Genomic DNA, 18,774 nt, shown 5'->3' with positions numbered 1-18,774 from the left:
TTGCACAGCTTGTTACCTTGCTGTAGCCGAAGCTCTTCAACGCAACTTATAGCAATGATATGTACAATGTACGCTGCAGGCAGGCATGCTTCTGTGCCAATATGTGTGAGATAATTGTAGTTTCATCAGTGCCTCAATACAATTAGTACAAAATAAACAGAACATGCAAATGTATTCTTTGTGCTAAAGTCTTGCATGCTTTGTTTATTGGCACCTCAGACATATGGTGTCATTTATTTATTCTATTAACATAGTGCTGTAGTTCAGAACTGATGAATCACTTTTAGTGTTTTGCAATTGTTCACTTTAATTTCTATGCTCTGAACTCTTTGTCTGGTAGGTCCAAAACTTTACTTGCACAGGCACAGTGTGTAAACAGGCATTGAAAACATGCATTGCAAGTGCTAATAAATTAACCTTACCCTGGCAGCTATTAAAGTTAAATCATTAACTCTAGTGAAATGCACTTTAAAGAAATTACTGAAGAAAAATTGAAAACACATTTCATTCACACCTGATTTGGTGCATTTGGCTTTCGGTCATGATACTGCCTTTCTTCTGCATTGGTTCGACTGGTGCCTGTATTAGTGGTTGGTGAAGCAGTGCAATCATCTGACTCCAGCTCAAAGCCACACTGCACACACAATTCCACAATGAGCTTTAAGATAGCAATGAGTAATGTGTTGCCAGGCAAGCAAGACTGCCTAGTCAAAAGATGCAGTTAGCCTTTCCTACATGAAGTCCATGCAGCTAAACTAAAAAAAATTGACAAACACTGTTTCCAACTTCAGTAGCTATGGTCTATTGGTATGGCGAGTGAGGGGTCACCGAGTAAAAAGCAAAGGCTACATTAAAGTGATATTTTCAACTGCATAAAATGAAACAGCAAATGGTTCATACATGTAATACTAAAGCAAAGCAGATGGAAAAACAGGCAATTTCAGGCCAAAAATAATTTAGATGTTTGCTGCTGTTCAAGTTATGCTTATTGTTCTCAAAACAGTCATTTCTTTTGCTTACTTCACATAAAAAAAAAATGATAACACATATTACACGTAAACTGTAGTAATTACAAAAGAAAAACAAGGAACAGACATAGGAGTATGTTTTGACATAACATGATCTTTATTGAAACGCAGAGATCTTATTATTGCACCAAAGTTGAAAAAAGGCAGTGCTGTAAAGCTACAGTAGGACACAGAGTGAAATATAGGGCAGTACCAGTGAATATAGAGCCTGCCTAAAAATTAAAAAAAAAATATATATTACTTATTGAACAAAAAATCGATTCCCAAAGAATGTAACCAATAGTCTACTTGGTCCCACACAATTTTATTTATATAATGTAAAAGGTGTCCATACAATTATGGCTTACCATTTTAAACCTGCATCTAAGTAGAAGACCCCAGATTGGTTTTGACCACCTGGGGACTTTTAATGACCTCAGAAATCACGGCATAAAGGAACTGAAGTGGTGCCTGCTCATCACAGAATATACGTGCAGTATTAGTTACACTGAATAATTATTTGTCATAACATCACAATAACGAGTTCCTACAATGATGTCTACACATATACAAAAAATTTTAAAGCATTCTACATTGTTTGAATCCTGAAATTGTGGTATTATAGCATACTCTATACAAATGCGCCTACATCGAGTTGCTATACAAGCACTGTAGAAACGCTAACCCCTTTCTTGTGTCTTGTGACACACGCCATCATACGAATATTGCAAAACTGAACCTAGTCACTCTCTAATTGAACATGTTCCAAAATTTGGCTGATTGTATTTGCCAGTGCATGAGAGCTTGCACAGAGGACTCTTCGGTGCATCAGATTCAAGGGTCCACCTGGAAGATAAGCACATGAAACAAGACTAGTTGCATTCTGCAGGCAATAAGAAGAATTTCACTTGTCTGGCTTTCTACAGAAGTAAATTTTGTACACAAATACGGTAAAAAACTAACAGATAAAAATAAGTAAGAGGTAGCTACGAGTGATACACTACACACATCCTTTGGTGCACCATTAAGTTTTGACAAGCTGAAAAGATAGTTGAAAGGTAAAGATGCAAAGTGAATGTACAAGTCAACATCGAAACAAAAGCAATGCTACCCCCTAGACAATTAAGCGAATAAAATTTTTCTGTAAGATCTTAGGTGTCAAAAGTGATTGGCTAATATCACATACCTTGAGTGTCCATGACAACGCCTCCAGCCTCAGTAACAATTAGTGCTGCTGCAGCCATGTCCCAAACATGCATTCCAAATTCATAAAAGGCATCGGCCCCACCACTTGCCACAAAGCACATGTTTACTGCTGTGGAGCCCAGGCAACGCAATCTGGAATGTTGGGAAAGTTTCCATGCTAGTACATATTTGGATAAAAAATTATCAAACCCCTAGGAGAAAAAGATTGTGTCATTAGACATGGCCAGCACAACATGTGTGTGCCACTTAAAGTACCACAACAGAAGCTCCCATTAAAAACAACCTCTGATTTTTAGATTTAGAACCGGCTTTAAGCGACATAAATGTACACTGGCTTACGTTCACCACGAAAGTGCTTACTGCCATACACATCACTGCACTTTATAATCAAAAGTGGACTAGCTAACCCTCCTCTATGAGCTGTGCTGACTAGATTTTGTATACACAACATTAACCCCTTAAGTGCTCTATTTTTTTGACAATTTCCGAACCAAAAGTGCCTATTTTTTTTATTGCTGGTTTCGAATCTGATTGTACTAAAAAGTAGCTAGCCGATGTTGAAAAAATATTTGCACCACATACTTAGTGAAATCAACACAATAAAGTTTATTTCGGAACAATACATAGGAGACCAGCTACCTGCTGCTAATATAAATAAAAACCTTATAAAATACAGTTGCCGACGTCACATATTTGTTCCCTTGTGTAGGCTAAGTACCCTTGGGCTATTTCACTCGGGAAGCTTCGGGACTGTGTGGAAAATTTCGAAACATGGAATATCGCAAAGCGGCTTGTTGCAGCTCCTGCACCAAAAGCGAGTTTCTTTTCTCAACTTTTTCCCGTTTTCTCCTCGCTTCCGACAGCAAATGAAGCATTTTCTTGTTGGTGCTGCTTTGGTTTCGCTTGGCGGGATGTAAGAAGCAAAGTGCCGTTCCTTGAGACGCACAGCGTCAAGCACATCAGACGGTCGGCCGCGCTTTGTCTTTTTTGAAGGATCAAGGTACCTAGTCAGGATCGCCTCAATTAGGGCGAGGCGGTAGTCAAGGTGGCTCATCTTCCCTCCGTCTTTTTGGTACAAGACAAAAGAGTTAAACGTCGCTTCATCGATCAAGTGTCGAAAGATCTTCTTGTAGTAGATCGTCTGCCGTTTTCTAGGGACAGGGTAGTCGGACAGCATCTGATCTGACTTGTCCACACCGCCCATCGTGTGATTATAATCACGCACGATGCTGGGCTTTGTGACGTCTCGCCCTTTAGAATCTTTGAAAGTCTCCATGCTTGCAGTGTGCACTGTGCTCATGACGGAGACTACTTTTTTGTCTCGCCATTGGAGAGCAATACATTTACCGCGCTGGTAGGCTTGCACCTCTCCCTTCTTCAGCTTCTTCGTCTGGAAATCTGGAGGCATGTCTTTTCTGTTTGGTCTCATGGTGCCATACACATCCGTGCGGTGCTGGATGAGGAGGTCGACGAGTTCTGGCGAAGTATAGAAGTTGTCTATCGTCAGGCAGTACCCCTTGCCTAGCAAAGGCTCGATGAGCTTCATAACAACTTTGGTACCCATTGGTGAACAAGGTTGAAGATTTGCTGGCGTGCCTAGATTTGTGCCTTTTCCTGTATAGATCAAGACATCCCACACATATCCCGAAGATGCCTCACAAAGCAAGAAAAATTTCAAGCCGAATCTTGCTCTTTTGAGCGGGATGTATTGCATCCATCCAAGTCTTCCTTTGAAGAGCATTAGACTTTCGTCTATTGATATGTCTCTTTCTGATATATATGCCGAGCGGTAGTTCTTCAACAATCGCTTCAAAAATGGCCATATCTTGCACAGCTTCGGCTGTGGATGGCTACTAAGATCGGTGATGCTGGCATTGTCCACAAAGTGCAACATTCGCATAATTAGCAGAAACCGGTGGCAGGACATAACCTCTCCGAAAACAGGTGTAGACAACAACTTGTTCTTGGACCAGTACCACTGCTGTCGAGGCTTGTGAGCTATTCCCTGCAGTAGCAGGAGTGCAAGGAATACCCACATCTCTTCCTTTGTAACCGGCACCCATTTTTTGAGGCGGGAGTGTTCACTCGGAGGAGAGCGTTTCAACGTTTCAACCGCTTTGCGATTGGTTTCGTCTACCACTAGTGATATGAATTCATCGTCCAGAGACTGTTGAATATATTCCATAAGGTCATCTGACGATGACAAGTTGAAAGTCTTGCCTGGAATGGCCAAGAAGGGAAAGCGAGGAGGCTTCACAGGAGGATTGTCCACATCAAGCAGGATCCACTGGCGAGCACTCGCGATGTTCGCTTCCGAGCTGTCTTCATCATCACCGGAGGAGCTGCTCAATTCACCGTCATCGCTGTCATCACTTCCAGACACAAGATAAACATCTGTATCCGAATCATCATCACTCAAAGAAGATGACAAAAATGAAAAGCTTCTTTTTCGCATTGACGGACCAGCTATGCATGGGTCGCCGCCACCGCACGCCATCTTTTCATACAAAAACCGCGCTCCTACCACAGAACAAAACTAAATCATCGAGTAAATGCTGCCATCTGGCGCATTACACGCAATTTAAGCCGTAGACGAGCGCTTCTCGCCCTGAACGCTAGAGGGGTGTACCTATTCCGCTAGGACGAGCTCTGCTCGTCCAAAGCAGTTTGGGGACAGTTTGGGCAGGACGAGCTCTGCTCGTCCAAAGCACTTAAGGGGTTAACAGCAGCTCTGGAGAACAGATAAGTAGACTAAAGGAAGTTGGCTTCACCCAAAGGTTACTTTTTAGCGTTATGCAAAAATTGCTCAGGGATAAAAAAGCGGTGAAAAGTGTACAGTCAGCGAGTGCTCAAAAACTAGAACGGTGGTAATTCCCCATGTGCATCAAGTCCAACACAATGTGAACAAAATAATTAGAAAAAAAAAAATCAGGAATAAGAATAGTTTTCGAAGTCCCTAACAAGCCCATGTAAAGTAATTAACAATGAAAAAGGCATTGTACAATGCTTTGGAAAAAAGCACACTCATAAAAAGTAAACTACACCAATCAAGTGGTTTATAGCGTTCCTTTGAGCTGTGGGGCACCTGTATGTCCTGAATGCAAGAGAGAGAGAGAGAGAGAAAGCATTTATTTGGATCATCTAGGTCGTTGATCGTAAGCAGGAGTGGGTGGTGTCCTCATTCCTGGACTCCAATGGCCATGGCTGCTCGACATACTTGCTGGTCGAGAGCTTCTTGTCCCGCCAGGGTATCGCCGGTCAGCTGTACCTCCAACCGCTCAAATGACGTGCTAGGCGTCTTTAAGTGTTGAGGTTTGTCCCCGCACCCCCACGAGATGTGAAAGAGTGTAGGGCGTAGAGTGTCGCCGCACCAGGGGCAGATGCCGCGATATGTTTGTGGGTATATTTTTCTGTATTTATGTAGGTTTGGGAATGTGTTTGTTTGGATAAGCTTGAGAGCTACTGCCTCTTCAGTGCTGAGCTTTTTGTGAGGGGGAGGATAAATCCTGAGGTTGAGTCGCTGGATCTAGAGTCGGTCGCAGTAATTGGATCGCAGGGGCACAAAGGTAAAGGGTGGGGATGGATGAGACGATTGTTTTTGCCCCACTTGGTTGATTAGCACTCGAGCTAAGGCGTTCGCCCTTTCGTTCCCCTCCAGCCCCGCGTGACCCAGCGTCCACGTGATTTGATGGGATTCTTGCAGCCTCAGGCCTAGAATCTGAGCCGCCAGCAGCGGTGTTCGTCCGTTCATAAAGTTACGGCAGGCTTGTTGCTAGTCGGTAACGACATGAACTTCCCTGCCCACCCTGTCATGTTGTTTTATTACTAGCGCCGCGGCTATGGTCTCAGCCGCAGCTGGGGTATCTGCCCTGACGGAGGCCGCAAGGGTCAAGGAGTTGTCTCTTCCGTTCACGGCGGCTACCACGAAGAGGCCCCCTGCAGGGTACGCCGCCACGTCCACGTACGTTACGTTCGGGTCACCCTTGAATTGTCGGCACTGTGTGTCGGCGCGAGCCTTGCGTCGTCCTTCGTGGAGTTCATGACTCATGTGCTTTGGTATGGGGTTCGCTTTGATCTTGCTTCTGACCTCGGGCGGGAGTGATCATTGCCCATCGAGGGCACGAAGCTCCGTTGCCGTTCCGGTCTGGTGGAGGATGGCTCTGCCCACCGCCGTGTTCTGTAGTCTGGCTCTTTGCAAAGCCATTACCGCGTCCGACAGCTCAGCGAAGGTGTGGATCCCGAGAGCCACTAACTTCTCGTTTGAGGTGGTAACAGGGAGACCCGAATACAATGCTAGCTGCTTTTACATATGCTTAAACTGTGCAAAGACGAGACACAGCAAGGACAACAGGACAACATTTTCGCTAACAACTGTTTGATATTATTGCCTGAGAAACTACCTTATATATATGATGTGCAGCCTGGTGGCTGCCCAAACTACCTTTCAGTGAGCACAAATGTTCTTGCATTGGGCCGTTTTGTGCGCGCCATCTGATAGTTTCTCAGGCAATAATATCAAACAGTTGTTAGCAAAAATGTTGTCCTGTTGTCCTTGCTGTGTCTCGTCTTTGCACAGCTTAAGCTTATGTAAAAGCAGCTAGCATTGTATTAGGAACCATGCTCCGCAAACAATGCTAGAATTTACCCACTCCCTCATTTCATGCTTCAAAGTGCAGAGAGCTCAACTAGCAGACAACTAAGTACAGTGTAGACCGCTTATAACTTAAGTCGCCGGAGTCGCGAATATCCGCACTATAAGCGGTACCGCACTATAACCAAAACAACTATTTTATTGCGATAATTGACACTTCAGGCGCATTTCTGCCATCGCTGTCACCGTGCTCCAGGTTTCGTATTCGCTTACTAAATAAATTAACAAGCACGATGTCATGCGCGCACAGGCAACCTTGAACACATCTTGCTCGTTGACCGTGGAAATGAACTGTCAAAACACTCGAGTGACGAAGCGCGGCGAGCGAATTGACCTTCGTGCTACCATGCCTCCCGCTTCAAAGCGTGCGCCGCATGGACAATACCTGGCCCACCGGGAAGTGTGACGAGCGACGCACCAACTTGTGACACCTAGGCGCGAGCGCGAAAACACGGCGCGCGGCGGACTTTCCCCATTGCAGATTGCTTTCAAGATAGGGCCAAGGCGATCGTATTGCCGAAATGGATCGTCACAGATTACGTCCTGCTTCGGTCCACTGAAATCGTTCCGCATTGCTTTGCTGGCAAAAATTCTCTCCTTCTGTTTGCGCCAGTCCCAAACGCAAGTTTCGGATTTTCCGAACGCCCGTGATGCGGCCCGATTTCCGTCCGACTCCGCACACATCCTCACTTTCCTTTTAAATGCGGCATCATGATGAACTCGGTACTTGATGCTGATAGAGCAGACGCAGAGAATGTGAAGACAGACGGTGGACTATTGCCTAAGCACCTGTACTGCAGCACATGGAGGAAGCTACGATAGCTAGGCTCGAGAGTAGCTAGGCTCGACGCGCGTGTGAGGCGGCCATTTTGAAATGCCGACATCTATATGGTAACGCAGATTTAGGATCGTACTCAATTCTAACGCGCATGCAATTTTTGGACCTGTTTTATCGGAAAAAAAGTGCGCATTAGATTCGAGTAAATACGGTATTTGTGGCTTGAGGGGAGCGTTTGCAGTCTAGGTTGACTGCCGAACTTCCAGGCAGCCGCACTGTAACCGGTATTTCGTGTCCCACAACTGCACTATAAGCGATACGCGTATACTTAGAGCGCTATGGGAAAATTAACGGGAGTCTGAAAAGACCGTATTATATCCGGTCCTGCACTATAAGCAGTTACGTTATAAGTGATCTATACTGTATACAACTAAGTATTGCGGCAAAGCCAATCTCTAGATAACAAGAGAATGCAGATCTGTGAATAGTGAGCGCAATTACAGGCAATGAGACCAAGACACCAACCTGCACTTGAAAATATAGGTAATGTATGAGCTTTAGGTCCAATCTCCTGATCTGCCACAGCAATGTAGCGCGGCCTCACTGTGCAAAGGCAGCTTCCACAGTGCGCACAGATCTAGCCCCTTGGTGCAACATGCTACATTTCCTTGGTGCAACATGCTACATTCCTGTTATAAAACTTTAGTTGTTTTAGCGGTTTTAGCACAGCCTAATAGGTGTTCTCTTACCACTATGCGTTCCTGTGCAAGCCCCGGGACAAGTGCAGGTGGTGCTGCATGAGCAGACATCATGCTATTGGATAGCCCATGATGCCATGCTAAAAGGCCCTATTCAGGGCCCATGGAAGCATCTGTCCTCTGTGTCATTCTGATATATATATATATATATATATATATTTTTTTTTCCAAGTAGTCAAAAGCTCCCTTTAGCATAATATTTAAGCATATACCACTTGCTGTCCATGGTATTATGTACGATTAGTTAAATGTAATTACCTATAATTTCTTTCAGAGTCTTCAAAAGTCCCCATTCGTGTTATATTCATGCAAACACAGCATGTTTCACACATAACACTGCAAACGAAAAATATAGGTTCTGGAGATACATCACCAAACATGACAATAATAAAAAAAAAATGCGTGAAACACATGTGCAGGCATATGCACATGTGTTTCAAAAGACAAGTGTTTCTCAGTCAGCGGCCAATATTTGAGCAAGCCATACATACCCCTGTGCTTTCTGCATAAGGTTATGCATGTTGCGGAAAACAAACTCCATATGGCCTGGGTCCCTACTGCTTCCTACTTCACTTATTATCAGAGCCTTAGAAATTTCTGGAAAAAAAGAACATAAACAATATATCTGACATAACAACGAAAGCATGCCCATTGCACGCAACTTTTACTACAGTGAGCAGCAAATCTAAATTTCGATGTGCCATTTTTTTTATTTCAATAGGAATTTTACTTTTGCAAAAAAACAACCTAGATGACCAGATCTTGCTTCAAATATACCAGTGTAAAATTTTGCTACTATAGGCTAAAACCGCAGTAATTACAATGAAAGTGCAAGCAATATAGTGCTGACTATGTGTGAAACAAACACTGCAGCACTGGTACTCATACACACGTACATGGATTACCTGAACTATGTTTGTTTGTGGCCTGTCAGTTTTAGAAAGGCAATTAACATTTGCCTTGAAGTAATGTATGCAACCAACAAATGCATGACAGCACCCGGCAGACAGTGAATTGGGCTTGCATAGACCTTTCAGAGTGTTCCTTTCTTTTTTTTTTTTATGCATTACTTTGGGTGCCAGCATGGCTCCTGCACATGCGCTCTGAGCTTAGCGAGATTGGTCTATTGTGGTGATTGGAACACACTTTCAACTTATTGCCCAATGAAGTTGGGTGTATGCTAGCTGGTAAATTGGGAAAAATGCTAGAGCTGTGTTCTAATTGCCACCACTCTCGGAGCGCATGTGCAGGAGCCCTACCTGTGCCCTACAGCATTGCTCGCTGCTTTCCCACTTAACTTGGGCTCAAGCAAACACTGAAGGAAATGCCGAGGACAATGCCATTGTAGATTGTGCGTGTACCAGTGCAAAGTCTGAACTTCTCGCTTTCTTCTCATCTTTCAATCCCCTTTCCTCTTTCCCCAGTGCAGAGTAGCTTACCGGGTTCAGCCTGGTTGACCTCCCTGCCTTTCCCTAACGACTTCTGTCTCACCAGTGAACTTTAGCGAAGGGGGAGGGGGAGAGATTCTTCAAACCTACACATATTGTAGAATCTTTTTATTCTCACCTCCTAGCCTTTTAATTTCTAGGGCGAAGCAGGTTTACAATGGTACGAGCACAACACATTTCTTACCATGGTTGCCCTTCAGTGTGCTAAGGACTGCTATTACCGGCATATTTCAGCAGTGGCAGTGTGGTGAAACTTATTGTGAAATCGGTCTATTGAACTTTCCCTTGCATTAGAAGAGGTTTTATGGACAGTTATATGCTATTCAAGAAATTCTGCTGGATTTACATTGAACTGAAAATCATTGCTCGTCCCAGCGCAGTACTTGTGTTTTCCAACATGTGTGAGCAATCGCGAAGCTTATCAGTGAAAAGCCCAGAGCATAAACGTCTTGCCCAAGAAAATTTCAATTATAGCCCCAGTTAACTAATAACCTGAAAAGCAGTTTGGTCTGTGACACTGCTTTCCACTATGAGTCCACCACGTTGGCAATGAATGTTTTACTTGCTGGTCACATCAGCAGGCCTGCTGGCACTGGGGTCAAATAGAAAGCATTTTGTTTCTGCTGCAATACTGCAGGCAACTTCACTGTGCTGTAGGGTAGGGCACACTCTACCGACACAGCAGTGATGTCTCATTGGATAGGCACATGCAGACAATAAAACCTTGCAGGGTCAAATATTGATTGCCCACAAGTGCTTGAGAACCCATGGGACAGTCCTCGCAAGGTGACATTTACACATCATTTAAAATGGCACATAGAAATTAGTTTCTAATTATTCTTCACAAAGGCAGGCTCTACACAGGTGTATATGCATATTTCTATGAGTTATTATTTCCAGTGAGAACTTGAAATGCTGAGTAACATCGATGGGGAAAAAAAATTAGACAGGAGAGACAGGAAAGAGCACAGACTACCAACTTTATCTGACCTTGCCCTGTTCTCTCCACCTGTCACCCTCCCTTCTTTTTTTTTAAATTTTTCCACATGATTTTTCTGAGCATTTCAAGTTATTAGTAAAAATTAACCACCTAGCCTGCAAAAAAGTACTCCTGGAATCATTTCCAGCACATTGAAATTTCATATCTACACTGTTTCAGAGGCGGTGGAAGTAAGCAATAAAAACTACTGTAGGGATGACAATAGTGCAGCAAAACACAATAGAAGCAAACTTGAAATATTTTTGTGTTGCTGGCCTCTTCAAGGCTCTGAAGAGGTGTCAGCATGTTAGCCCTACAGAATAAATGCCATTTAGTAGCCTGCAGCTTAACATAAAGAGAACTGCAAAAACAATGTAGACGCTTACTTTCCTGAACTCAACAATCAGCGTTGAGCGTTTTCACCTCAAACTGTAGAAAACAAAAAGAAAAGATCAAATAGAAAAGAGAAAGAAAGTACGCCACATGTTTTGGGTGAATGAAGTTTTAACCGAAAAGATTAACTTGAAAGCAAATTTACTAGAGAGCTAAGACGGTGATCAGCTCGCAGCTGCGAGCCTAAATGCACTCTGATGCAAGAAGCATGGCGAGGTCAAGGTCATGCTTCTGCCTGCTGCCAAAGTAATCTTTACTTTTTTCTTATTCGCTTCCATTTTCCCTGTCTCTGCGATGAAAATGAGACATGGAGGAGGAAGTACGCTAAGGGGTTGGGAGAGTGCTGGCCCAGGTCTTTGCAGTCTTTAAGCTATGGCCACTGTTGTGGTTGAACTGGACAACAACGTGCTCATTTGGGCAGGTTGGTACATCTATTCAAACAGCAGAATTTCGAACAGTGCGACATAGCACAAAGAAAAGAGCTCACAGCATAGCGCTCTGTCCTGTGTCTCTTTTATTTGTCCTGGGTTATGCTGTTCAGAAATTCTACTGTTTCAACTGGAAAAGTTCACTGATCGCAACGCACAGTCCTATGCACCTTTAAATTTTTTCAATATTATTGGTTGGAACTATCTACCTGCATGATGTTGCAAATAGTGTCATTCTATTTGTGCTTGAATTTCAAATTCCCTCTCTTAATTACTGCACAGTCACATGGCCGCATGGTATTTTGCTCTTGCTTATAGATAGCTTTTTAAGTACTTGGTTATTCTGTCTATTGGCTGCAACTACAGTGTTGATGAGCAGTATGGCAGTCGTACAGCATGTTTTAGCATCAGCAAAACTCGTGAACCAGATATTCACCAGGAAAAAAAAGAAAATGGTGTGCTTGACATGAAAAATTTATCGAGTGAGGAAAGGACGTTGAAAGTTCATCTTGAAAAATATATTCACTGAAAAAAAGCCCGATTTTCAGGAGGGGGAAAAAAAAAAAGGAAACTGAATTTTCGGTACAGAAAAACCGAAAACAGTGAATCCTAATTATATAATATAGTAATGCGAGTCAGGGACCCTTTACCATTTTGCCCAGAGACTTTCAGCCTGGTGCCATTGCAGAAGGAGCCATGCCCTTTGACAGCAGTGTACAGCTGATCCAAAGCTGGATTGTACACAATGCCCACTACAATCTGTGAAGAGCACAACTTAATGATATTCAAAAAAGACAAAAAGACTTTCCACCTAAGCATGCAGTTTATAGCAACATAATGCCGGTAGCTCAAAGAAAACACATGCATACATGTGAGAAACATGCAAAGCAACCTTACCTATATATATGGCTAAAAGAACCATATTTCTGGATTCAATATATTTAACACAACTTTCATTCATACGATTTATAATTCAATAACCATGTAGTAGGAGGACCCCAAAATAATCCCAAAAATGGAAGTAACATGAAGACGGAGCAATGTTGTGTTCTCACCAAAATGCACTGCAACATACTCGCAGTTCTATAGAAAACATGTGGTCTGTAAGCACAGTCTTTCATTTTAACATGTTATGTTTGTTGATCACAAGTTGTGAAATGGCACAACATAAGCTGACATCTACTTTTTTCAATTAACCTGTAAGAAATTATATAGTTCTCAGTGATCACTTTTACAAATTATTACAGTTAACAATGAACTAGATAATTTAATGCACAAAGTGGCTTATTTATATAAATAAATATTATCAAACAATAAACAGCAGTGCAGAAACATGGTTTAAACTTGGACTGCTCTATTTATTAGAAGTGCTCGTTATTACACATGGTCATCTGATAATGTCTGTATCCACCTTGGACCTCTCGAACCTTATGCATGCAATGACAGACAGCATGTCACCTAAGAAGTAGTTCACGTGTTCAGGCAGTGTTAAAAAACTTACAGTGCCTAAGCATGCATACAATTCGCATTGTGCAAGCTACTGGAAGCGTGCTGTCATCAAAGTGGTTCTGGCAAGACAACTGATGTCCAAAACACTATATTAGCTTGTAGTGCACACCTCTATACTTAAGAACTGTTGAGTAATAAGTTTTCTAAGCTTAATACTTTAATATACAGATACATTTGATTGACACGAAACCAGCTTGCTGCACACCACATCTGTACTTACATAAAGTTACACCAAATTTGTGTTATGTGAGCTTGTTTTCAGCTGATAAGCAATTGCCTCAAATACAAATTGCGCATATATTGTAGGACACTTAGAGCATTGTGCTTGTGTATGCACAGTAAGCTCAACTTTGTCCCCAAGTTGCCGAAGCGTTCAAAACATGCCACAGTATTATTCAGTGCAGTTTTCTCACATGCTTTGGGCCTAATTATGATCACTTAAAGAAAAAAATTTAACACTTTTTTTTTTTTTACATTCTCTCTTCTGCTCATTAAGCTTCTCTTAAACATAGTCTTTTTGTCCAGATTAAACACATGTGAAAGCTGAAGGGCCATGGAATTGTGCCCATACATGAAAATGATAATTAATATATACTGCAGCCATATTATAGTGATACAGCAGGAGCTAAAAAAGGAGAACAGTAAATTGGCATAAACAAGGCAAACACAAGCAAATAATTGAAGCAGTTAAAGTAGAGAAGCGAACACAAGCAAACAATAAAACAAAAATGCAGGTAAAACAAAGGACATATTTGAAAAGTACTCTCCTATGGCGACTAAAAAGTAATTCAATGGCAAGGAACAAACAGTACAAGACAATGAATTCTGATGTTCTATAGTGTAGAAAAAAAACAAAAAACAACTATTTCGATGCATGTTAGTATGAAGAAAAAAAAAGGCATTAGGTTCAAAGCATGAGAACGAGTGCAAATTTCTTTAGCAAGTGTGATATGATTGCAGCCGCAAAAGCCAGAAACAAAGTTAATGATGACATGCAGACACTTTACAGATTTAATGTGATAATGCAGCAAGAGTGGTTGGAGGTTGAGAGACTGCAGTGACTGTGCCAGTGAAAAACTGCGACAGTAATCATGGGAGATGAAACAAATAAATTTTCTTTGCACAGATTCAAGTGAACCACAAGTTCACCTCAAGATCATATTCAAGCGAAGAATGTGAACATAATAAATTTAACTACTTGTGCGTCACATCTATCTGCGCCACAGTAATGACATCCCAAAGCAAGAGTATGTTGCATCTTAAACATCACCTCTTTCTGAACAGCGAGTGCAACAGAAACAGCAACGACTGGAAACCTGCAGGATGAAAATGAGAGAGGTGTACCAAACGTGCACAACACGTGATGCAAGTCTGCAAAAAACGTTTGACGTTTAGTGGAGACCTTTCACCGCGTGCATAATGAGTGACCAAGGCCTTGGCTCAGCTTTAAAAACTAAAGCAAGCATTGACGTAGCCAGAGGGGGGGGTTTGGGGGGTTCACCCCCCCCCCCCCCCCCCCCCCCCGACGGAAAAAGCGACTACATTTGTGTTTGTTGGAAGAAACAATTTTGCTGGCCACATTAGTGTTGGCTGACACTTGAACATTAGCCAAAAGGGGGTTGGTGCAATGATAAGGGATCATAATTAGAGAAAGCACAGAAAGGGGGGGGGGGGGGGGGGGTGTAGTACAGAGGGCCTATTTACAATAATTACAGTATTTACTATAGTGAATATTCGGGCAATTTACTCGGACATTTCGCCTCCCATGCAGGGGACACATCGGCTAGTGGGCAATTGGGAGGGCCCATTTCAAGTGATCAAGCTGAAGACTATGAACAATAGATTATGGACAACAAATGTAGAATAATATAGCATGCCCACAACGGCAAAAGCGCGATTGAGTGACAGGCGACTTGCAAAATGGTGCCTGCCCTCTTCCGCACGAAGCCGTGGCCTAACCACTCACTAGAATATCTGGCTGGAAAGCAATGCTTATCTCCATTGTTATCTAGGCTGCAACCAGTCTGGCCTGCAAACAAGAAAACACGCGACAGTGCCCTGTCTTGTTTGGCCCCATTTTTAGCGCTGTTTGTTTTTCTAAGTCATGTACCAACTAGGTCATCAACATAAATTATATAAATAGATCAATTTGTAAACAAAATGTTATATTTTGTAATATTATAATTTCTTAAGATAGAATAAGTATGACAGCATAATTTAATGCGAAGTGGCTGTACGCATTAGCCATGAAAAACTTTTGTCAGAAGTTACGCAAGTGTTTGTTTCGACAACGTAAAAACGTGCATGCTCGTTAAAGCCTTCTTGTCAGGGTAGTGCTAGGAGTTAGTATTTGCGTTGTGTACAGCCTGCATATATATATATATATATATATATATATATATATATATATATATATATAATCATATCATAAGAAGCCAACAAACAATGACACCAAGGACAACATAGGGGAAATTACTTGTACTTACTAATTGAGTTATGATAAATTAATGGAAATGAAAACGGATGAGTGTGTATATATATATATATGTATGTGCATATACATACATTACATAAATATAGAGAGAGGGGGAGAGAAATAAATTTCTGGCTACGCCACTGAACGCAAGTAAACTATAACCAATCGAAGCAAGATTTACGTTACCCGTGCACAAAGTTCATGGTCCCGTCAATCGGGTCAATAATCCATGTGGGATCATTTGTAAGCTCGCTTTTGATACCCGCAGCAACTGATTCTTCTCCGATGAACCTAGCATAAAAGAAAAAAATAATATAGTACACCACCACGTCCCCACAGAGCATGAACATGAGAAAGACGGACGGGCATCGGTGTTGTCCGAACAGTCCGATGAAACGCGACGCGACTACGCTTACTTGTGATTTGGGTATTCCTCTCGAAGTTTCCCGATGAGCAGCTGTTCAACCTGCCTATCATACTGTGTAACTAGATCAGTAAATTCTGACTTCGTTTCGAACTGTTTTCTTTCGCCGAATGCCTTTTGCACAACCTGCAAGAAAACAGAACGCATGTCACGCACCGACTATTTTGCTATCTCACACATTTTCACACACATGCAAAACGAGACAGCTTACCGCTCCAGATTCTTTCACAAGTTCTAAGACTTTACAATAAAATCGTTCAATGTCCTGATCGGTAACCATGACTAGCGCAGACCCTAACGATCTCAAGCTCGAGTCTCTCTGCTGTTCCCTGCAGTGTGCTGAGTGCGCGGACGACTAACTCGAAACTACTCGAAACCAATAATTGGTGTCTACAACATGGCGTCTATGACGTATTTATTGCTGTACAATCGCTTTCGGCGCATGCAGTTAGAAAAAGTATAGCCTTCGAGATTAACTTTTGTCACTAAGACAGAGGCGTTTTTGGGGCAATACGGGTAGCTTAGTACACTTTATTTTTAATCTGAAAAACAAAAACTTATGTTTATATTCTTGTATTATTACTACTGTTATTATAAATAATGAGGCTACCGAAGCTTCCGCCGCATTCAACCAGAAAAAGCATAACCTTTAAGATTAACGTTTTAAATTTAGAGGGCGTACCCGATGAAATGATACCAAGAAGATATATACAGATATGCTAGAATGAAAAACATGTATCGAATACCTGATTGAATAAAGCAGGCCGTTTCAAAGGAGATGCCAATTAATCGTCAACATGATCATCATCATCATCATACTCAAAACATGCCGAATATTTTGTAAAGCAGCGTTTCCGGTATGTTTCCGGCTCCCGTTATTGAACTCTTGATTATTCACAGATTTGACGGCCTAAATTTAATTCAGTATAAAAAGCTTGGCTTTTGCCACACATTTCAGCTCGTGCAAAGCGCATTCCGCTTACAAAAGCATGGCCTCCAAAATTACCGCTGCTGCTGGGCGCGAAATTTGAGAAAGCAAAATGTGGTTTATCGACAAGCAAACCCAAATTGAATATTGAAAGGCTTATCTCCCTTTCTAAACCGACACAGTGGACTCCATAGAGTTTCTCACTAAATATACTAAGAAACTTTGTGGTGGGATCTGAATCAGACATTGAGCTTGACACAATCTGCAGATTATATACAGATAGTAAAACGCTTCAAAGGGACGGTACGTTGGGCACGTTAGTAATCCATACGGAAACTATTGACAGCGCGAAACGACACGAACGACACAGAAAAGATATACAGACAAGCGCTGACTATCAACAGACAACTTTATTGAAAGCACACACATAAATAAGTGATGATGCGCGTGACAAGAACCGAAAAAAATGACGCTGTAAAGGCACACTTGACAGGCAATGACCATATCAATCTATCATATCAGATCAATCCCTAAAGAAAGTTAGCCAGGTAATCTATTTACGACTTATGGAGCAAACGTGAAAGGATTCTGGAGAAATTCAAGCGCGAAAGTATACTGGGAGAAAACGAGCGATGGGTGTTAATGACGGTCATGTGGTAAGGGCTCCTTATATACATGGCCTTTCGCACCGTTTGAAGAAGATTGGATCACGGTACGGTATTAATATCGTTTTTTTCAGCGAAGAATAAGTTGGGCAGGATTTGTGCTGCCGTGCATAATAGGGCAGAGAAGGCAGATCAGGAGCAACACGCGTGTGCGGCATTATGCATCGTGAAAAGCCTGTTCAATGCAAAGAAAGAGTGGTGTATGAAATTCCCGTCTCATGCGGTACATTGGCCAGACGGAAAGATGCGTCAGTGTACGCTTTAGGGAGCATATATCGCTTCCTTGAGGGGACAGCCGTCCTCGAATCTTGCCTTGCGCTGCAAGAACTGCGGCTGCACTCCAGTGGTTTCAAAAACCAAAGTACTATCGAGGTATGTGGAGAAATCAGATCGGGAGATAGTGGAAGCTTACTTCATTGACAAGGCAGGGGACACGTGTGTTGCGCGTCCGCCTGTATTGCTCCATAAGTCGGAGATAGATTACCTTGCCAACTTTCTTTAGGGAATGATATGAAATGGATTGATATGGTCATTTATTTCCAAGTGTGCATTAATTTACAGCGTCATTTTTGTCGGTTCTTGTCTCGTGCATCATACGCATCATCGCTTATCAAATGTAAGTTGAACGAATTAGCAACGGCTGCTCCGCGCACAGAGGTCGATTGAACAGGCTGTCGGTGACTGCGATGGACGTTAAGTGGCAAAAGGGGTGTACCGTTTTAAGAAAAAAAAATATTCTTCAACGAAAAAGCGGCCGCCACGTGCGAATGCGATACGGGACCGGAGGCAGCATTTGATGCAGCGCAGGCATTTTTTCTTTTCTTTTCGGACCAATGAAGAAACACGATGGAGGGTGAGAGGGTGACAGCGTGATGAAGGACGGAGATAAAAGCCACGATAAAGTGTTCTAGAACACTTTAGCCACTATCGCAGTCACAGACAGCCTGTTCAATCGACCTCTGTGCGCGGAGCAGCCTTAACTAATTCGTTCAACTTACATTTGAGGGCACTAAAAGCGCGGCGCGTTAGCCGGCAGTCACGTGGTATTTTTAAAATTTCGTGCACTTTAAAGAAAGGCTGGAAAAAAATTAAACAGGGCAGTTAGCATAGATGAAATAATCCAA

The 18,774-nt window shown here is 42.4% G+C and overlaps 2 protein-coding genes across 2 annotated transcripts; both read right to left on the bottom strand.

Moving 5' to 3' along the window:
• Positions 1 to 1,102: 1,102 nt before the first annotated feature.
• On the bottom strand, positions 1,103 to 16,425 carry LOC119466599 (inositol monophosphatase 2-like). Its single transcript, XM_037727122.2, has 8 exons — positions 16,269 to 16,425; positions 16,050 to 16,183; positions 15,820 to 15,924; positions 14,428 to 14,473; positions 12,299 to 12,407; positions 8,892 to 8,997; positions 2,194 to 2,345; positions 1,103 to 1,853 (listed from the first exon to the last, which is right to left on the bottom strand). Exons 1-8 carry the CDS (start codon positions 16,335 to 16,337, stop codon positions 1,747 to 1,749), a joined length of 828 nt encoding a protein of 275 aa, XP_037583050.1. The 5' UTR covers positions 16,338 to 16,425; the 3' UTR covers positions 1,103 to 1,746.
• On the bottom strand, positions 2,356 to 4,932 carry LOC119466590 (piggyBac transposable element-derived protein 4-like). The gene has a single exon (XM_037727115.2). The coding sequence runs from the start codon at positions 4,708 to 4,710 to the stop codon at positions 2,944 to 2,946; it is 1,767 nt and encodes a 588-aa protein (XP_037583043.2). The 5' UTR covers positions 4,711 to 4,932; the 3' UTR covers positions 2,356 to 2,943.
• Positions 16,426 to 18,774: the final 2,349 nt, after the last annotated feature.

The sequence above is a fragment of the Dermacentor silvarum genome, chromosome 1 (genome assembly GCF_013339745.2).
Source record: "Dermacentor silvarum isolate Dsil-2018 chromosome 1, BIME_Dsil_1.4, whole genome shotgun sequence".
NCBI classification, from domain to species: Eukaryota; Metazoa; Arthropoda; class Arachnida; order Ixodida; family Ixodidae; genus Dermacentor; species Dermacentor silvarum.
The sequence above is the reverse complement of the archived record's forward strand: the minus strand, read 5'-3'. Positions and strand labels throughout refer to the sequence as shown.